Source organism: Falco cherrug, chromosome 5 (genome assembly GCF_023634085.1).
Source record: "Falco cherrug isolate bFalChe1 chromosome 5, bFalChe1.pri, whole genome shotgun sequence".
Lineage (NCBI taxonomy): Eukaryota > Metazoa > Chordata > Aves > Falconiformes > Falconidae > Falco > Falco cherrug.
In genome coordinates this window covers 66,170,473-66,193,104 of record NC_073701.1, presented here as the reverse complement: position 1 = coordinate 66,193,104, position 22,632 = coordinate 66,170,473, and the positions used below count along the sequence as shown (strand labels likewise).

At 41.3% G+C, this 22,632-nt stretch overlaps 1 protein-coding gene across 11 annotated transcripts in view; it reads right to left on the bottom strand.

Annotated features, from left to right (window-relative positions):
- The window catches only part of CELF2 (CUGBP Elav-like family member 2), a 376,856-nt gene that overhangs the window by 118,511 nt on the left and 235,713 nt on the right, over positions 1-22,632 (bottom strand). For 10 of the 11 annotated variants that reach the window (XM_055710556.1, XM_014283718.3, XM_055710559.1 and 7 more), the window contains one exon: positions 13,081-13,277. In XM_055710556.1, coding sequence (XP_055566531.1) covers positions 13,081-13,277 — 197 coding nt within the window. Of the gene's footprint in view, positions 1-13,080; positions 13,278-13,444; positions 13,642-22,632 lie in introns of those variants that run through there. The other variant, XM_055710562.1, reaches the window with a different exon arrangement.

Sequence of the window (22,632 nt, the reverse complement as noted above, 5' to 3'; positions counted from 1 at the left end):
CAGATCAATGATTTTTTAAGAGAGCTAAACAACTCTGTGTAACGAACGTCAGTTGACACGGGCAATTACTCTCTCTTTTTCCCCAAAAAAACAAAACCACAAAAACAGAGAGGAGATTGTAACTCCTTTGAATGGCATGTGCCTTGCTGATTGTACCAGAATGTCAACTGCATTCATAAACACCGGTGGGTGAAGTTCAGGAGTGACATGCGGATCATTAAAATGTAACGTGTAGGTGAATAACTTTTGCCATTTGATTCGGCCAACAATAAAGAAAGTTGCTGTAGAAATTATTCCACTGTTTCCCCATCTCCATAAAAGAGCAGTTCAAACTTTTTTTTTTTTTCATTTTTGTTGCTGAATGAATAGAGCATAAAAGTAATTTTTGCTAGAATTATGTATTCGCTTTTTCAAGAACATGTATGAAAGGAAAATAAAATAATATCAAACATAAAGGAGACACATACTTCAATGGTATTTTTTACATTCAAAAATATTCTGCAAAAACATCCAATATATCACATTTCCTCCTTGATGGTAAAAACATAAGAGCAGAGAAGGAAAACCATGGATATCTTTATCACTGGCTTGAAGCATGTCTCTGGCTATGTCGCTGTGTTTCCATGTGTCTGAGTTTTCCATTTATAGAATGTGAATATGTTAACACAGCTTATTTGCATTTCTGCTTTTATGTAGGAAGTCACACAAAATACCTTCCTGGATCTCATTGTAGCACCTCCATAACATGCGAGAGCAAGAACTGTGCATTAATAACAGCATTACAAATACCGCCAGGATTACTCAATGAAATCCCTCTGCCATCGCGATCGTGTTACTGCTCTTACTGGTGGAGGGCTCCGAAGCCCCAGCATGGATCACCCTGCCTGATCACGGATCACCTCTCCTGCTGCACACCCAGACCCACGCTTGGGCTGCCCGTCTCCATCGCTGGCGCAGCCATTACCCACAACACCTACACTCAAACTAGGAAGGACGCTTCTGCCCAAACCACACCTTCATTAGACACTTGGAAAACCATCTGGAAGAGGATTCTCCATAACCAGCCTTCTTAAAGGGCTCAGTGACTTTGCCTTACATACGCACACCAATACCTGTTCCCAGCTCCAAGCCTACTCCTGTTCAGCAAAGCAGAGAAGAACGTGCTTTAACTTTAATCATTTGCTGAAGTCGTCAGAACTGTGTGCTTAGTTGAACAGGGGTTTTTATGAGCCAAATATTATTCTTAGTAATAAGGAGACCTGGCAATACACTAGATGGAGCATTTGATAGTAAGTAACATTAATTCAATTAAATCTTCTTACACTCTCCAGCTAATGTAGTTTACAGTGAAATTTTCTCTGGCACTCATTTAAATATAATTGCTGCACTTATCTTGTCATGAGGAAATTTCTGAAGGTTACTTGTACCGTTACTTGTAAACCTACAAGCTATGCTGACCTTTAGTTGCAAGATTTTTTTGAACTACTTAAACGGCAGCATCTAAGTAATGATGATAATAATAATAATAATAATAATACTAACGATAATAAATCTGTGCTTTCACACAGCACCTTTTAACTCAATACATACCCAAGCAAGAACTAGCAAGCCACAAAGCACAGAAAGGCATTGCATGCTAACAGCTCAGGACCATAAAGGAAAGCTAACACTGTTGGAAACATAAAGGCTGGGAGGTTACAGACTGAGAAACTACAATTTTGATAGTTTTGCTCAATTTTTCTGAAAAACATTAAAGGGGTATGCAGTTGAGATAATTTCGTATTTACCTTTCATACACAAGCTGGCATTATTAATAGCTACGGGGCACTCCAGCATCACACTGAGGTTTTTGTTTCCTATCTGAATCAGAAATGAGGTTCACATCTGCCGCCCACAACTGACTGGTTTTGGTGACACTTTCAGGTGCTTTCCTACAGGTAGCCCAGTGGAAAGTGGCCTAAACCATTTGCAAAATTGAAAACTGGAGGTATCAGTCAAAGAAAACAAAAACAAACAAACAAGACTCCAACCCCAAGTAAAACTTCAGTGTCCACAACGATCCGTAAAGCTAATGTCTCAAGAGTTTAATGAAATACTGGAAGGAGAGGTATAGAATAGAGATACAAAGAGAAACCTGCTGAGCAGGATGGAAACAAGCGTTTTGGAAAGCCCCACTTATACACAGCATACATCTTGGGCCCTTGGCTATAGTAAACCTTCCCCTACAACTCTACCACAGGCGCTTTTTCTTGTCTTCTCTTTCTCACGATGGTGAGAAGTGCCCTCAAACTAAAGATCTACTCCTTTCTTCCCCTTTAGCAATAAGGAAGGAACAATACACTTTGGGCTGCTTGGGCAGCAGGCACCAAGCACAACATAACCCAGCAAGCCACACCTAAGTGCCGAAGGCCACGGGAGGCGAGAAATGCCAAGTCTAAAGGGGGGAAAAAAACCTTCCCAGGCCACTCAGCCTCCGCCCTAGACTCAGCACTGCAAAAGGAATCCCCGCTCCTTAGTTTTTACTTCTCTGTATATGTGGCCAGGTGAATGCTTGTAAGGGTGAGAAACATTTGACATCATTATGTCTGTTTGGCCACCAAGGCTCACCAAAGCTTTATTTTTTTTTATTTTTCCTCACTATTAAATAAAAAGAAGGAACCAAAGATTTCACTCTCCTCATTCGCATCCTCCTGCTCACACTCAGATGCCTGTCACATTAAGAAACATCGAGCAATTTTGTTCAACTCTTCCAGCATACAATAGCAGACGTTCAAGGGAGAATGTGGGACCGCCAAGCATTTTAAAACTCTTAAATAAAATGTGGGCTGCAGGAGGCTCTCATTCACAAGTAACATTTTCCCTTCCACAGAGAGTTCCCCCACGCTCCGGTGAAGTGAATTAAAATTGACACTGAGAAAAATCTAATTGAGCCAGAGACAACACAACACTTTTACTATAGAATCTGAAGCCCCGGCGGAATTACTCGGGTTAATATAGACCATTTAAAATCAACAATGATTGTTATATCCCATGATCTGCAAATAATAAAGGAAGACTGTTGTTTTCGTACTCATCGTTTTAATTAGGGGGCCAGAAGAAGAGTGGGAGTCGGTGCCTACGGGTCTGCTCCACACTCGTTTTTTAAGTTCAGCCCTCATCAGATCCGATTAATATGTGAATAAACCAATGCAGATCTCACCTGGGCAGCATTAACATAACAAAATCTTTGTGTCAACCAGCTCAGGGATTCAAGTACCAAGAACGAAGGGAGCAGATTTGATTTAGGCGACACAACAACGGCACAGGCAGAACGTTATTCTCTGCCTGCTCAAAGTGGTTCAGAAATTTTTGGAAAAGTCCCCCCAGACCTCTGTATCTCACTTCTTCCAGCTGGTAAAGACTCAGTGACGGTATTTGTCTCCCTTTGCAAAACACGTGGAGATCTACAGCTGAAGCAGCAGTGCCGCTCCTTACGGTGCCATGCTCATCCTTGCAGCTAGGAAGTTTCATGCAGTACATTATATTAATCTACTCCCTATTGTGGTACAGCTCCCCTAAAATTGCAATTGAAAGTGTGACATCTTGAGCTACTAGGCCAGTTTAATTAACGTTTGAAACATAAATTTTCCCCATTCAGTTAGGCAAATAAGAGACATGGTTTATTAGAAAATATCTTGTACCTCTTTACAGCTCACCTTATTTTTCCAAAAGAATGCATGACTCAGATGTAGTAGTTATTTTAAATTAAAGCCACAAGGCAGCAGACACTGAAGTTTTTTCCTCCACAAATAATAATGAATTTTTGCACCACAGAGTTTAATCTGCAGAGCGAAAGTCTACCATCCCACTTAAAACTGCATACTCATGGGCATAGATTAGAAAGTAATTAGGTTCAGTGAAAACCTGAAAAGATCCACTGGAAACTTTCAAATTCAATTTATTCACGGCTTGTCTCAGAGTGCTTTTATAAGCAATTAGAAAGACACAGATTCCTGAAAATGCCTTCTTCCCGGAGACAGATGGACCAGGAGATTTATATAGCATACACAGCCTTCCACACATAGCTCATTGGCTTGAGTTAAGCTCAAACCAGGCTTAGAAGTCACTACCAGACTTTATCCTTAGGGAGTTATCTCCTTTATTTTGAAATATGCTGATGGCTACGGTGCACTCTACAACTGATGTCTAAAATGAAGTAATACTACAACTGGCATGGCATGTCCTTTCCTGGCATCTGTATCAGAAACCTGACACTGAGTAGATAGTGGCTCCTAGCAGACCCTAAGCGTGCTCAGCACTGTCCTCCCACTACCTTGCTCCAGCAAAAAATACAGGCTGGAAAGAAAGGTCTGGAGTGGGGAAGATGGAAGTAATGACCTAGTAATTAATTTACACTGCAAATGCTACACATATATCCATTTCATATCATATTTCAAAAAGATAAGGAATAACAGACATCCTTTCAGTGATTTACTGGGGTTTATGTTTCATGTTTAGAACCAGCAAAACTGATGACATTTATGATAAAACATTTTACATGGTCTTTAGCTTTTTATTATGACCCATCATGGTAATATCTATGTGTCACTCACATAATCTCAGCACTAACAGAGAAATTCTTACTGCCTCTGAGTCTCTTCTGTCCTTTAATGAGCAGAACATCTTGCATTGTGGGTTTTAATCTTAGACTTTCATTTATTTGTGTATATATGTGCACACGCACTTGTGCGTGATTTTAGAGGGGTGACAGGAGCAGAAGATGAAAGCAAAAAAACGCCGTTCTTGTGGAGGAAATGAGAGACTTGGAAGCTGCACTGCAGCTGAAATACATGGTCATAAGGCTACTCCCCAATTACACTTGATTTTTGACACTGCTCGGTTGTCAAACATTTCCTTCCTTCGAGCTCCGTCCCAAAGTGCGTGAAGATTTCAGACCACGTTCTCAAATCCTTTACAAAACCTCCTCCTATGTTATGGGCAAATGACTCAAACATTAGAACTGAACAGAATTAGAAACACTACATAATAAGAGAAGGTTGTGGGTTGTTTTTTCAAGTAATTGTTCTTTAACAGAAACACACATCATTTTTTAAGTGGCAAGCTGATAAATATTGTATGTTTATTCATTTAATAGCAAATTGGAAGAAGAAAGAATTTTAGTGCCACAACATCATAAAAAGATCAGAACTCACTGATGTGAGCTTTAATATGCAACCTAAGAAACTGGATGGCATAAATCTTAAACTGACATTATCTGGCACTATTAAGGAGGTATGTACTTTAAATGTAGGCACCAATCTTGAAAACACTTAAACATGCATGTGATATTATGTCTGAGTATTATATCCATTGATTAATTCCTGTGTGCAAGTGTGTGCATGACTTGACTTAGATTTTCCCATGCATTAAAATTTTGGCTTTGAGATTATATATTTGAGAGAATGAGGTTTGGCATATTTTTCAGATTCAACAACACAATTTGATTAGCTGGGTTTTTTTCAATTTTATTGAAAGATCAGGCTTTTTTAACCACCTGCCTATGTGGTTTTTTTCTGATGTAACGATGGCATTATGAAAAACAGACTACCCATCTATATTTTAAGAACATTCGGGAGTTTTTGGTAAAGTTGCTCTAAAATATCCTATAGGTAAATGCTGGATGGTGTGCTGAAGAAGCCAGCGTTAAAGAAATTGCCTGTCTTTTTTAACTATTGTGCAAAACATTCTTTTCCAGCATTGTCTTGACAAAACCTCACTATTGTTTAAGCCCCCTAATTCTCAATCATTAGCCTTCAACTGCTTTTAAATATAAGTAGGAGGGGGAAAAAAAAGACAGACAGATATCCCCTCCTTTTTTTATTTTCTTCTTTTTCCTGAACTCTCAGGAAAACTGAACCTGTACTTCCACCTGAGTTCCTGGAGCTGTTGAAGTAACCGGAAAGTGCTTGGCTTTATTTAATGCCTGAATTGATGCTCTAATATCCCTCTACCTAACTTGCCTCTTCCCAAGTGTTTATCAGACATGAATATTAGAGATTAAGACCACCTCAACGGGAATAGGAGGTCCTACTTTTCTAATGGCTGGTCTGCGTATGGGTTTTCTATCAACTTAACTAAACCAATCCATGTAGTTAAAGTCTACGTGCTTTTTCAGCATAGATGTAATTAGCAATGTGCTTATAAAGTCTTAGCTTGATTGTGAAAATTCATATACAGTTCTAAATCATAGTTAAGCTGCTATAAAACTGCAACCAATGAGCCCCAAAGTGATCTACTTTAATCCTTTAGAGATGTGTTATTAATTTCTTACAGCAACACCCAGAAATCTCACTTCTGGATCAAGCCCTGCCTGCAATAAATACTGTAAAAACATGGAGTGAAAAGATGCCTTAAAAAAAAAAAAAAAAAAAAAAGCTTAATTCTGCTACAGCTCCAGTCATTCACATGCTGCATACAGGAACCTCAAAAACAAGGCTAAGGAAGGGTTTATGTTATGTGCTATTTCCCTCTTTAAATACCACAACGGAAAAACATGCTCTACCCAATCCCCCCAACATCCTCCACTCTTCCTGTTTTGCAATCACAAACCCCCACTCCTGCACTCCTGTTACAGTGTCTTCACAAATATCATCACTACTCCTGCGCCATCTGACTGCGTTGGGTTCGCTGGGCCACTTTGGGTATTACAGGGGCTGACTTTCTTGCTGTGGTCAGTGATGGGAATACACAGCCAGACTGATTTATGTGGGCAACAGGTTTGCAGTCAAGTACGCCATGGGACGTTATCCTCACCTGCTATCTCCCTTCAAAGCAATGCCAAAAGATCAGGGGTCATCAGAAATCTCAGACCCTCTTCACACTGGACATAGACATACTGTCAGCTGTGCCCACCACAGCCTTGGCACCTTGTCCTGCTCACGGGTGAAACTGCACAGGGCAGCAGTCATGTCACATACTGCTCCAGGCACATTATTTCAAAATACTAAATTGAAGAAAGCAAGAGAAAAGTTTCTTTTGGAACTTTTCTTACCACAGGTTCTGAAGACCATTCTCTGCTCTGCAAGTGGAGGAAGAACGTTTGACTTAAGAAGTTGGAATTTTTTGTTAGCCTGCTGTTCTTCAACCTTAAGTCTATGCTGTGCAGTCCCTGGGTTTAACATTAATTGAAAGTGCTTATCTATTCCTGCCTTCACTACGCATTTCAAGATATGGCAGAAACTTCAATTGTATCCCCTTATAACGTTTTCTTTCGAAACCAAGGTACAGTCCTGTATTCTTCCTCAGCTCTTCCCCTTTTAGCTTTCTTGTAAGTCAAATGCTTGAAGCCCTTTACAAGTTAACCTTCTTAGACCTTTTACCATGGCTTAACCCTTCCCAACTTCATACAAAATCATGCTGCTCTTCTCTGGACCTCTGCCCTCTTCTATAGAATGGTACTAAATATTGGTAACCGTAGTTTAAACTTGATCAAAAAAATCCTTCTTTAAATGCTACAGTATTTCCTTGAAAGCTATATTCAATGCTTCCATTTATACAGCTTCACATTTTCTGTGCCTTTTTGGCCATATGGACACAAAACACCACGCCAGTCCTTTTATGATATGTGCGCTCTTCAAATCCTCTCCTGCTCTCAAATCTCTGAAATATATACTCATTCAACATATATGTCCACTCAAAACTTGAATTTACTCTTCTTGCTCACGGTTCATTTTTTCCAACTGAATCTCTTTGTATTGGATTGTTTTCTTCAGGTTATCAGGTGGCTTCACCCCATCCAGTCCCTTCTGCATGATCCAAAAAGTTGGATAACAAGTTGGTGGTTCATTCTGTTAAAGGCATTTACATAGAGAGTGAAAAAGTATTGATCTCCAATAACAGTCCCTGTTGCTCTCCAGACATCATCCCCTCTCTTTCCCTGGTCCATAACCTTTCCCCATTCTAATCTGCCCTCGATCATCTAACCAGCTCCTTTCTCCATTTGAAAGGGGGCCCTTCTCTGCTTCACCAGCAACCGCGTGTATTAGGCTCTTGTGTGACACCGTGCAAAACGCCCCTGGGAAATCCAGCTTGATTATAGACACAATTTCACACCTGTCCACTTTCAGAGAAACCTCTTGAAAAACTCCAGCAGATCTGTCAAATAAGAATTACCTTTTATAAATATCAGCTCACATCTATAATAGATTTTATGATTCTACTTATAACCCATATTTTTTTTAAATGGTTCTTTAAGGTTTAAATTTAAACATCTTAAAGTCAGAAACTGAAAGTTGAAAACTCAATTTTATAATTCACTCTCCTTCCCTGCTGTATCTAATGGCAACATCTGGCTTTTGCCAATCTTTGTCTTGTGAAACTTCACAAAGTGCACAAAGCACCTGCTAAAAGGAAAAATATACAAGGCACTTCTTCATTCAGTGCATGAAAGACTTCTTCAAGCCTACAATTGTAACAGAAGCTCTCTCACCCGTGAACACTAAAATTTAGTGTAAAATACACATGCATAATGGCTGTGGTTTCAAGTCCCGCAGTTTCGATAGCATATGTGCTCACGACACAACTCATTGGATCTCAAGAGCGAAACAATGTTCATGTGGACCTGTGAGAGCTTTCAAAACACAAAATAAGTCAAAAAGTGTGGAGAAACCCTGACTCCTGGAGCACTGGCTGAAGGGAGCTTTTAAAGAGCATCTAGAATAGTTTTGCAAAACACGATGCATTGAAATGGCTTCAAGCAGCAGAAGCATCATGCAACTGCCTGAGCAGTGAGGCAAGGGCAGGCAGGGAACAGCTGGTCTTTGTTGCTGATTAGGACAGTCAGGATGGGCTTGTGTGACAAGCGGAGTGCCACAGCTCTGCTCCCACGCGGGACTGCCCCAGTCCCCTTTTCTCCTCCTGCCACACAGAAAATGGGGCACCATGAGCAGGGACCAGCACAGGAATATTTCTGCAAGGCTAAAGGGTAGCTGAAATGGAACCCCAACAAGCCAGATAACTTCTGCCTCCTACATGCCTCGCCCATGTGGTCTCTCCTGTATGCAGCAGACAAATGCCTCATTATCAGATTCCTCTGCTTGCTTCCCGGTAGACTTAAATTACCATGTTAAATAGGATAATAATAAACACTGGCCTTTAACTACAGCACATACTTGTTCACTCAGCAGCCTCCCTCTAATCTGATAAAGGGTGTGTAAAAGGCTACAAGGAAACACGCAGTTCGTTGTTTGGCGGGTGCCTCTCCCCTGCTTTCTGCAAGGCGATTGCTATGGAGCATGAGCAGGCACCGGCTCACAGAGCTGGTTTAGGGGTCCTGGATCCCCGCAAGAATTACAGGTATTAAAGCACCCAAAGGACGTTGTGGATGTGGCCTGAGACTCTTCTGTTGCATTTCAAAAGGCAAAAGTAGCCCTGTTGCCATCTGCTTGCTTCAGCAGTCAGATTCCGAAACAAAAGCAGGCAAGGAAATCTTTCCAGCTTAGGAGAACAGCGGGGAAGAAGAGAGATCTCGGTGGCAGTGTATACTGCCTTCGCATAAAGCTTGCTGTATTTGAGGTATTACAGAAGCTCTCTTTAACAACTACTCTGGAAAAAAACCCCGTCATCTATCCACCCAGAATAAATTATACAAAGAGAGCAAGCTGGATTGGGAACAGAGAGGGCTGATCTGCATAGATTTTGAATCCCCTTAGCCCCCAGAAGCTGAAAGTGCCATTTATTTCAGTGTTACAGGATTTCCTGGCTTCCCCCCGCCCCCCCCCCCCCCCCCGCCCCCCCAGTTTACCTAATCCTCTGGATTTCTCTTGTTGCAGAAAGAGGAAAAAGGCTTACAAAACAACAGGGGATAAACGCAAAGTCAAATTACTTTGCCGAGCTCTTTCACACATCCAAAAAGAACTGCAGAACTGCAAATGCTGGAAAGCATGCGGAGTTTCCTACTGATATTCCAGCCATCACCCATTGAAATGCAGCCATCCCTGTGGTTCCCAATTAATAAAGCCGAGCTTCAACATTTGCACTAGCCGCAATATAGCTGTGGGAGTAAGGTGGCTTTCCTTTCAGTTTTCTAAAGTGAGTACAACTTGGCTTTCTACCTGTCTATCCTCTGGCTTCTGCAGAAGGAGGAATGACATGAACTAGGCCGTCTGTCGTTGGAGGGTATGAAAGACAGTCTTAATAACAGTAAGAAACAGAGAAGCAGCCTATGGTTATTTTTGACAGAATCAGGATAAACTCAGATTGCAACTTCATAAACAGTTCATCAGAGAAAAAATTCCACCCAAACTGGAGAAGCCCCTTTGGCCAAGCTAACAGAAATGCACAGCTCTCATCTGGTGAGAGTGAAATCTTTCTTCCAAGAACAACACCAAACCGCCACCGCTCCACCCACGCCACACGGTGTAGTAACACTAACTTGCATTTTTGTCATTGCAAATCATGTCTTGCAGAATATTCAGAGAAAATTTCTGGGTGACTGCAGCCTTGTGACCATTCTGCACAACACAGAGCCACAGCCATGCAATGAAATACAAAATGGCCTTTTTCCAGCGTCACCCGACCACCGATGCACTATTCTACAAAACTGGAGGTGATGCAGAGATGCAGCAGGCAGGCAGAGGCCTGGCATGACCCCCACCCACCCAGCTCAAGTCAAATGAAAGCGGTTGGTTCCTGTGGCTGTTTACAGAGTAGGAGAGCATCGAATTCAGCCACACCTCTAAACAAAAAGTCAAACCTCAGCTTGATGATTAAATGCCAATTACACAGCACAAGTGAAGTATTTCTCATGCATCGTGATGACAATGAGACTATCAGCCATTTTCCAGGGCATCTGTATGTTGGTTTGTTTGCTTCTAACATTCTTAAAACTCACACAGAATCCTTTGCACCACTGGATTACGAAAGTACAGCTCATTCCCAGTCACAAGACATCCACAAGAAACTCAAGAGGTTTCTATATCTAGCAACCTGGCTTGCAGACTGAGCCAGAAGGAAGAACAGAGCCAGCCAGCATGGAGACACTCTCCTCCAAAGCTTCCAAGGGAAAAGCCGACCACCAGAGGAGCTGGCTGCTGCGTCAGGGAAACATAAACCTGATCGTTCTTCTGTCTTGCTTGAGGATTAAATTAATTTACTCATTAAAACATATAATGCCTGAAGTGACATAAAAGCATCCTCTCTGCATGGCTGAAAAGACTTCAAGCAAAAAAACCCCAAACCTTTGAAAAGGAATATTGAATATGGGGACCGCAAATACTCATAGTCTACAATGATTTGCATGATCTGTGCTTAATCCTTACACCTTTCTGCTGCCTGACAGACGGGTACAGTATGATGGAAAACACTACCAAAACGGGAATCAATGGCTTTCTTCTGTCTAACCACAATATCATTCTCACTTCATTTACTGCTTAGTGTGAAGACATTTCTAGGGCCCAGGATCAGCTCTTTCTAAATGGACGAGTCTCAAAATTCAGCATCTTAGTGGGTTAAACTAAGTAGGAGTTTGCTCATCCATAGCAGCCTGGACTGCAGAAAATCCAGTTTCTTGACCTCTTAATGCTGTCTTCTATCCAGCATTACAAGAAAAAGACACTTGGTGAGAGCTGTGTGCTAACATGGCAGCGGGCTACATGCTACAGTACATCAATCCCAGGGAATAGGGGGAGCTGGAAGCAGAACTACACTGAAACACTCCAACCAAAAATATCTTCTGCTTGTGAAGGGAAAGAGCAATCTAGTACAGGGGCATGATTAGCAGCGAGATAGGGTGAGATGAACCTCCTCCCTGACATCGGTGTGACACCAGGATCCCAAGTCTTTTAACTAGGAGTTATATATGCAAGTGACCCAAAACGGACTAACTTCACTCAAAGCACGAGGCTACTTAAATCAGGGCAGCAAAGAAGAGGCCATTGAGAGGATCCTCTGCCCCATGCAAGGGCAAGGAGGAGATGCTGAGCCTTGGTAGGGCTATTCACAACAGCACAAGAGCACCCGAAGGTGTGCTGTGTGCCTCACACAACAGCAGCCACCTCCCACTGAACTGGAAACCTCAAGCAAGTGCTGTTTTGCACTGTTAGCAGCTAGCCCACAAAAGCATGTTATTATATTCTCTGTCCCATGTGCACTTTAAAGGTTTTTAGAAGCAGTGGCAGGAGCGCAGTAAGAATGAGTAAGTATATAGTAACCTTACAGCCAGGCACACCCCCATACCTAGCAATGCCTCTGAGCTGCACAAATTACTTGCAATGCTAGCAACACTTTCATGTACCAAACATGAAGTGTAACTATTTAGGGAGAAAGATACATTCTGTGAAACAAAATACTCAGTCTACATGTAAACATATGTTATGCTTACATCGCTATAATACCTAGAATTCTCATGGGCCTAAATATACATAGATATACAGTGAAAGAAAGCAATGTAGTTAAGGACAAATACTTTAAATATGTATAGAAAAAAAAGCAGAAGAGAAAACCAACACTTCCTTTTAGAAAAATACTAGTGCCAAAAATCAATCCTTTAACACGACTGCAGAAAAGAAATCAGATTTTGGGGAAAAGAGCAGGGCCACTCTGTTTTGTAATTTTAATTGCCTCTGGAGCAATGACACAACAAGACCCCACTGTTACCATTTCTCCCCTTTTGTATCCTTAAAGTTATTCCCAGCTGGGGTGAAAAGAGGGGGAAAAAAGGAAGTAGAAAATTATATTTTTCATGAGCTAATCCTGGGAAAGTGATCGCTCAAGTTTCCATGTTTCTTGGCAATAAGAATTTAAACAAAGACGGCAATCTTTTGTTATTTTTCGCACAGTTGGAATGCATGCTTCCAGATAACAGGCATTTAAACTACAATTTAAGAAAAAGAGGAAGACAGTAATCGATAGGTATTCAGGAGTCCTCTCCTCTCAGGACTGCTGCATAGCTCAACACAGTGTGCTTCAAAAAAGACAGCCCATATGCAAACCTCTTTAGAAATCCTGAAGGCAAACAAGATCATGGGGGTGGGGGAAAGAAAAAACAGAAAAACCACCCACAAACCAAAAACTAATTGAAAGCAGTGAGCACAACTACTGTACCTTTACTTTGGGGAGGGTTCTGACTTCTGTCTCGGAGAACATTAATCTGGTAGACAGCTCCATAAGGCTCAAAAAGTTCTTTTAACTCTTTTTCCGACCATGAACGGGGAATCTGTCCAACAAACATCTTAATGGCATCTGGGTCTGGTTGGTCTGAATGATCCAAAGCTCCATTCATCTTGTTAGCTGTGCCGTTACTAGAAAGTGGAAAAGGAGATTAAAAAGAGACGGCAAGTTAGGAGACTACGCAGTTTTCATGTGCACTAGATGCAGAAGATGATGTCAATTGGCACAAAGCAGGAAAAAACAAATCAGTATTTAATTAATAGCATAAGTATTATGAACAAAAAAACAATGCAATTACATTTTTCATTGAGTCTGGTTTTCTCTGCAGGCTGCTGCTTAATGTCATTATATAAGAAGAGAGCGGCACAATGCAAACCGGGACTTTTGCATTTTAAAGCAGAGGATAGTTGCAAATAAGTGCAGATTTCTCTCCATGGCTGTTGTAAACAGAACTGCAGTGAATTCTCACTACACTGGCTACTGGCAGAAATAAGGCAGTGTGTGTGCGTGTGTCTGTGTGTGTGTGTGTGTGTTTTGTAATAAAAGTCACATGAAAGGAATATGAAACACTTGGCAATCTGTCAGATGACTAATGCAAGACGCCAGCGATGAATTTGCAGATTGTGTGAAGCATCCATGTGTGCATCAAATTAGTATGATATTGCCTAGAATGGAAAACACTCCTGCTATGTGGCTGGTTGCTGCCGATTAGTTGCCTACGCTTTTTAAAAAGCAAAAGCAGTCTGGAGAGCTCCAGTTTAAAGCAAATTGTTTATTGCACCCTGCTATAAAAAAAAAAAAAAGAAAAAAAGAAAAAAAAAAGAGAGAGACGCAATTCAAAAAGAGAAAGCAATGGCAGAATTGCCTACTTTGTTGTAAAAATTAAAATGCTGCTTCAAAAAGTTTTGCTCCCTGCAAAAGGACATCAAATTTTTGAAATTTTTCATACTCTGTATATTGTTACCCTATATGATCTCCAAATGTACATCTCAGTTCAAAACAACCACACACTTCCGCAGGGGAAAAGAACATAGCAACAAAAAATAACTTGCTCTGTGAGACCTATGGCATATTATGGCTTAGGAAGAGCTGTACTCTTACAAGGAAAACAAGTAATTTTAAACACTGAACAAAAGTAAAAATAAAAATTACAAAAAAAACCAAAAAAAAAACCAAAAAAAAAAACAAAACCCCTCTCGTGTCATTATTGATAATTAAGGACAGTAATTTCAACTAATTACTTGGCTAGAGATTCCACAAGTGATGATAATTTTTGGATGCTTCAGTTTCATGAAATAACACTAATGAGATGCGACTTTTAGAGCATTTCCCCCACCTTCCCATCAGGGACAGGGGGGAAATGGCTGTGTTCAGCAAGGTCGAAAGTTGATCGTTGCAGAATTCAGGCATTTCAGAGCCACCTGCCACATTCAAAAAAACTTGCCTTTAATTACAATTTCTCTGTTTGATGATTGTTCGGGAAAGAATGCCCACAGGAGGACTTGGAAGAGCTCAAAATTTGCACAATGAGACAAAAATCGTATTTTACATCTTAAAAAAAATATATCTAAGAATGGCAAGAAAAAAACCAACCCCGTGTAATTCCCCTGTCTCACAGCTATAACCTGTGCAAAGACAAATTATTTAGTTCCCTGTGTTTTATCTCCTTGCAAGGATAATTCACCTAATCACAATAATAAGTCCATATTAACTTTAGCATTTTCCGTCCTTACAGCAGGCAGGAGGAAATTATATTACAGGCACATTTTAAACTAACAACAAGAAGTTTGATCATCACTTGTGAAGTGTCTTCAACATGGATCAGCAGGCAACAGGATCTATCACACTCACTTACTAGACAAAATTCCTGTTGATTCTAGTGGGAATCTTGCCTGAGTAAAAGACTGAAAGGTTTGGTCCAACCTTTCATATCATGTTTCATGTGCAAATACCCTCTCTTGTTTTACATATACTTTTCATTTTGAAGATGTTCTACAGGTCACAGGCACACTTGGAGAAATGACAATTTCATGCTACATACGCATTTTCCGTACATACGTAACACACTAAACCAACCAACCAACCAAAGAACCACCCCCAAGAATCCCCAAAAAACTGAAAAACCCTGAGTAACTCACTTGAATCATACTCCATGGGAATAACTTTCAAGACTTTCATGGAGCAATAAGCACCTCCATGACACTTATACCTCTAGAAAATCACTCCATTATTTCCTTCCAATTCCTATTCCTTTATGTAAAACACAATCTGATAAACAACCTCCCTAGGAGGGAGGTTGAAAAATCCCCGACTTACAGCTTCACATAAGGGAAATGCTTACACATTCTTTTGGACCTGCAAAGACAAGAGAAGGTAGAAACGTCGTGTGCAGCCCCCAGCTTTGCCCTGGATTCAGTCAACTATTTTCTTTCAGAAATCAGCTTCAGTTTTTACTTCATTTATTCTCTATGTTGTTTATATTAAAAAATGAATTGAGCTAGTTTTTAGAGTACGTCCTTCATCTATTCCCTCTGTTGGATCCCTTCTCTAAGAAATCCATACACAATTGCTACTTTAGCCCCAAATTGCAGCAAAGGCCATATTTAATAAAGAATAACAAGTTTATTCCTTTGCTTATTCCTTTACCCAAACCACATTTACCACCAAGAGCACCACAATTTCCATTGCTAACAAGCCAGTTTTTGGGAAACCACAAAACCAAACACTTCTACCTGTTTTCTGAGGTTAATGACCCCATTAGCATCATGTTCCTGCTTTGAGCTAAAGGTGTAGGCACCAGCCAAGATCTCTTCTAAATCCACAAAATGATTAAGCCCTTTCTTTACTTTGGTGGAACTGAAGTCAAATTACATCGATCATGTTCCTTAAATGCTTTATTGGATAAAGATGGCTTTGACTCCAGGTGTAGGCTACCGTACGCTGTGATGTGAAGCTCCAGGGGACAGGTTTTGTCACTCGCTGCCTGAATTAACTTGGGTAAGTCATTAAACTTCTCCAGACTAAATTCCACCATCCGCTGACAGCTCTGTCAATCCCCTAACTCCTGCAGATTTAGGAGGGAAAAAACAAGCGTAACTTTTCTTTATAATCCTTTTCTACCCTACAAAGGTAGGAGGTTCATTGAGCTGTCAACATCTGGGGGAGCTGATAGGCAAGTTCAGGCTGCAGAGAGAGCGCTCATTTCTACAAGCTCAGGTGGGCTCCTTTCTAATTGCATTTCCTTCGATTTCAGCATGAACTCAGGCTCTCCAGCACCTCAGAGGAGGGATCCCACTCCCACCGTTGGCGTGTCGAGGAGCACGTGAGCACTGTGACCGCAATGGCACTTGCAGTAGCATCTTCACCCAATGGCAGCTGCGGCCACCCAAGGACTGCGGCCAATGCAGACAAACTGAACAAGCCAATAAAACAAAAGGGGGATGACCATGGGGAAAACCTCCAAATTTTAGAGATTCTATGGATGTTATCCCTACAGTGTACTTGAGGCCTCCTGAGGATCACAACTATACAGCACACCTGCCTGATGAGTTGTCACAGAGCTTGTTGGGCCAATATAAAATCCAGCCAAATATTCTTGAACCCTCACAAATAATCTCTGCTAAAGACTAATTCCCTTATCCTCTCCCAAGCTTCACCTTCACCTGATGGACACTCTGCACCTCATAGTCGCCAACAGCTGCAGGGATTTTTGTTACCGCTCTTTGCCAGCACAATGGCTCTCAGAGGAAGTGATTCCTTCCTTCCCCCATCTTCCCCTCCTGCAGGACCCAAGAAATAACAAGGCAAAAGAGAAATTACGCGTGGAACTTTCCAAGAGGAGAAAAAGCAATTTTTGTGAAAGCTTAAGACTATTTCTTGAAAGCATAAGTGTACAGAGACAGCTGTTTCTAGAGGACACTAATGAGAATGGGATCCTTTGACAATTACTGTCAGTACCCAAATGATGACATACATTAAAAAAAATAAAAGAAAAAAATGTAGATTATGTGGTATGCTGTCTCTACACCGCAGCAAGCCTTCCCTCCGTTGCCAATTTAGCCCATTGGACTCAGGGGTGACCCAGCACATCATCTTCACTGACAAGGTGTCATCTATATCGTAGAGAGCAGCCTGAGGGCAGAGATTAAGCCACTGAGTTGCTGGCTGCTTGTGGCTGCTGCCAGAGCATCCTCTCTCTCAATTTGTGCCAATTTTCCTTCTAATAACCTAACTACCATTCCATCATTTCAGCAAGTTGACAGGGCCACTCTTTGAGGAGCTAAAGATTGTTTCAATATTACTGCTGCTTAAGCAAGAGCTCCGGAAAAACCTAGTAGACGCCTTCTCTGTCTCTCCCGTTCGTATCTGTAATTACAGCAAGACTGCTAAAAATGAACTGACCGCTAAGGAGAGAGAGGCAGACTTCAGAAACAAAGTCTGGATCAAAAGGAACTCTCTTACATCCATCACTGTTAAGAGCTTTGGTGTTAATCTACGTTCATTTCCATTAATGAACGAGGTGTCAAGCCAGGTGCTGAAAAATGGCCGTCAAATGGGTTTATGTGAGACCCCTCTCCACAGTCTGTTTCTAACCCTGCCCAGAACCCTTCTCACTGTTCTGGCTTGGTTAATTCATATCTCGACCCTCAGCCCATTTCAGTGGTTTTACCGTTTTGCTGGGGATGTTCCCTTTTCTGTAGGAGAACGCTGCACCTCCTCTAAGAACCAACGTAATGACAAGAACACGATAATGAACGGGTTCCAAGTGTAAAGATGACTAAATCCACCCCGATGCAGAGGCATTTACAGGCATCAGAGTTTTACGATGATAAATATTTACATCCGAGCCTTGGAGTTACTGCCAGGATATCACACCAGCTGACAAAAGGGACAACACCCATTTGAAGGACTCCAATTGCTGTCAAGAGAGACACACAAGCATCACCTTACTGTATTCGAAAGATCGTAATTGCTGGTTTACGAGCAAATTTTATCTGGAAGGACCCAAAAGGGCTTTATAAGCTCATTGTTTAGAAAGGAATGACTTCATCGTAAGGTGACAGACGGCAGCTGTTTAATGACATGGAGCATTATTGTACAACAATTTCAGCCAGGAAGGGTAGAACAATACCATACCCAATTGAAAACTGCAGGGGGTTGCAATTTATAGACACAGAATGTAATTACCTAAATTGGATTTTGGCCAGCAAAATAAGGGCCAGAACCTCTGACAAACACAAAAACGAGCCATTCCATATTTTTAAGCTGTAAACGACCAGGTCTCTGTCTTTTTTTGGGGGGGGAAAAAGTCATCTCCAGAAGCTTTCTGGCCCATCAGCATTTTCACAGCACAGTTGCTCAAAAGCAGCTCAAAGGAAAGATGGTGTTTCAAAAATCATTAACTGCTCCTGCTGTAGTGCCTTTTACAGTTCTTGGCAGAACTATTAAACACTACTAATACCAATAATTATTATTAACACATATCCCTAACAGCAGTTGCTAAACGAACCTGACACCGTGCCCAATGAACAAGCAACATACAGCGGGATGCTTGCTCCTATGCATGCAGTGATGTCTACAAAATTATTTTCTCCAGGCTTCCCTACGCCCATCAGTGGGGCTGACAACTAAGTAGCTATAAGACTTGCAAACCTGCCATTCTGCTACACTTGAAGGCCAGCTGCAATTGCAGGAGGGACACTGAAATCCTGAGCTTGCAAAACATTCTCCCTTACTCCATTTTACAGACCCATAAAGCCTTAACAAAGAGCTGAGCAATTCTTCGTCCATCCAGCAGAGAGCAACCACACTTGCACTCACACACCCACATTAACTACATGAACAGTTCTGATGGCTTTTAATATCTGACATCCAATCCTCAGATTTTATTCTTCTTAGTAGCTAATAACACTCAAGTGCTCGTGTAAGCCCTGAATGGTAAATGCAAATAATTTTTTTCTTGTGTTGCCTCCACGTTGGCAGAAATTAGCTGTAAAAGCATAATTTCTATAGACAATGGAGTCCTTTTTACTGCTCTGATAGTTTAAAATTCACAGTAATTTTTCTGGTGAAATCAGTGATGAGCTGCAGCTCAGCTTTGCTAACTCTCTCTGTCTATTCGATCATACAAACACTGGTAAATCATTGTTACTACAGGGGATACTTGCTTTCTGATTAATTCCAAATTTAGTACATGTGATCGCTTTAATGCCTCAAATGCAAATTTTAGGTAAGGTACAGAGGCAGCATCCTGTCACACAGGAAAAGGTTTGAAAAACTGGGGGAAAAACCTCCTACCTTGAAAAATGTCTTGATGGGGAAAAAAATTGAGCTGGGAGAAGGAGCAGCAGGGGGAAGTTGCCTTTCAAGTAGGTAGGTCAGCCTGCATGACACTACGGGCAATACAAATTGGGAAAAGTACTGACCAGAATACATACTACAGAAACATCAGAAGACAGCTGAGCCCACATGACATAAAACACACTATTTTTTAGAGGCGTAGATGCAGATCCCTCATTAGTGTCACGGGAAGAAATCAAGGATACCAAAGGAAATCATCGTAAGAGCTATGTTAAAATGCAATTACCTTTTCGGGTCATGGTGCACTTTCCAGCACGTACACACCTTTGTGCTAAGTCTTCTGGACCTCCTAAAATGAGCCCTCAAGAGTTCTGCTCACCAAAGCAAATGAGAGAGGGTCTGTCTCTGCCCTTGTGCTAAGTCTTCTGGACCTCCTAAAATGAGCCCTCAAGAGTTCTGCTCACCAAAGCAAATGAGAGAGGGTCTGTCTCTGCCCTTGTGCTAAGTCTTCTGGACCTCCTAAAATGAGCCCTCAAGAGTTCTGCTGACCAAAGCAAATGAGAGAGGGTCTGTCTCTGCCCAGCTGCAACCTCCTCCATGAAAGGTGGTGGCTCTTCAGCTGTTCAGCCTCTGCGCTGCTGCACCACCTCCATTACAAACCAGTTTGATTTAAGGCTGGGGTTTGAACCTAAACCCTGGATATCCCTTGTATACATGTTTAAAACTAGCAAAAGGTGTTATTTTAATGTCCTGCTTTTGGCAATACTTCCTACAACTGTACATTAAAGTAACGGTGCCTTTGCAAAAGCTTTGTACATCTGCTACATCTCACCCCCACAAAAACTTTACATTCAAATACATCCTCTAAAAAAGATGTCCAACACATCTCCGATTGTCTTGCCACTGGTGTATGGACCTATTTTTTATCGAGTAAATTATTTTTTAGAACACCCAGTAGTGCTTAATGATGTGCATGTGCTGTACGCAGACACAAGTGGAGCAACTTGTACAAGATAAAATATATGTAAACAATAGAACGAATGACTACAGAAGCAAAGATGACAAACGGGGAGGAAGAAGCTTGGTTTCTTTTTTGAAGTCCCCTATTTTGGAAACCAATTAAGTATCATCGCTAGTTCACCCAATAGTGGAAGCAATTAAGCACACCATCTGTACAGGCCTGAACGGGGTAGCATCTTTTTGTTTATGCTGATAAAACTTATAATGGTCTACTTTCAGAATCTTTAAGGATTTGCTTACACCAGCCTATAGATTTTACTGAACTGAAATTAGTAGAAGCCCAACAGCCAGTGACAGACTCCTGCCCTGTAATGGCTGAAGAAAGCCAAACCCACCCCTGACCACCTTGAGTTTGTTTCCCCTCTTGTTCAAGTATGGATGAGGATCACAGATTTCTAGGAATATATGCTAAGAATGACTAAAATAAGTGGCTTGGAAATCTAAACTAAGAGGCTGTGTATTAACCTCCAGCCTTGTTCTTCCAGGCTGTCACGTAGGCTTTGGGAACTAACTAGTTCAAGGCTGGATGAAGTCCACCAAGCAATAATGATCTCCAACATAAAGCTCAGCTTAGGCAACCACCCAATAAATCGTTTTTGCTTTCTGGGCAGAATTTGTTCTGTACCTTAAACCCTCAAACAAGACTGGGTCTGTCTTCATCAGGTGTAAGGCAGGTGCATTTCTAACTACACAGCAGCAGCAAAGTACCACAAGTGTTCAGACATGTCCGATAAATACCCAAGTTAGGAATTCTAAATATGTTTTCTGATGGCCAGCTCCCAGATGGACATTTGCACATCTGGTTTTGAGCTGAAGATCTCAGTATTACCAAAGGCTTCTGATTTATAATTTTTCTCTCTAAACTGATCTCTGTTATGGCAGGAAGAGAACCCTGACAAATCACAACCACGATGCTGGTGAACAACAACTGCAACTTATTGTTCCACTCTTGTGCTCCTCACCAGATTTTTCCTTTGTCATGTCTTTGGGGCAGAGGCTGTCCTTTTGCATAAACATCTGTGCTACGTCTAAAAGGGACTCAACATTGCAAAGGAGTTCTCTCTCTTTACTGTTAAGCTGGACAGTAACATGAAAGAGTGCTCAGGTACTTGCACAATTATATGGTAGTTTTGGAGCTCCGATTGATATAATTTTTCACATGAAGTTGAGTCTGAAGTAGCTGACTTCTCAGTATTAATGGTATGGATTAATAATGCCTTGGTTTACTGATGGCACGTATTTGCAATGAAGTATACTTCTTTCTGTGTGGCAGGAAACATTTATCGGTATTACTTTTTAAAGTATTTGATTACACCCAAATGCTTATATATTTCTGACATGCCAACAACTGAATTAGATTAGTATCAGGCTTTTAAAATTCAGGACATGTAGGACCATCTGTTTTCTTGTCAACAACTTCAGTCTCTCTCTCCACATTCCAAACACTTACTGCTCCAAATTTACAAAGTTGTTACTCAATTCCCTTTTTCTTTTGCCCCTGCAAAAACTTCAAAGTCAGCAATGAAGGGTTCAAAATATTTTTTTTTTTACTTGATAATTGATGATGTGACTATTTCAGGAAGTTTTATGTCCAGGCTGGCAGTTAACTGCAAGTTTGCAAGGACTTACCTAGTTTATGGCAAACTGTGTCCTGAAGTTGGGGCTGGGGGGATGGAGGGCACGGGAGAGGTGTCCTCCACACATTTGTTCTGAAACACAGCCATCTCTGTGTGCTAAAGTCAACCAGTTGTTGCAAGTAGTAATTTACAGTCCAACATATCTCAAGACGGGCACCCACGGGTGTACACGTGCATGCAGACCCGCTCCCAGCAGAGCTCCATAAAGCGCAGGGAGCTATATCCATAGGGCCCCAAAGCATATGTGTAAAGAGAAAGAGGCCAACAACTGACGCCTGACATGGCTGCTTCACCTAAATAGCTTCCTTAAAAAGGGAATGGAAGATCACAGCACTGCTCGTATTAAGGGCAAAGCCAATTTCAGTTAGCTGCGCTTATTTATGTGAGATCTCAAATAGACAATTAAAGCAAGCTGTGACATTCAATTTTCTTACTTAAAACAAAATATCCTCTCAAGCTCACCCATGCTCCCCCCCTTTTACAAATCTGAATATAAGAAAAGATTATTGTCCAAAGTGTGATGCAATTG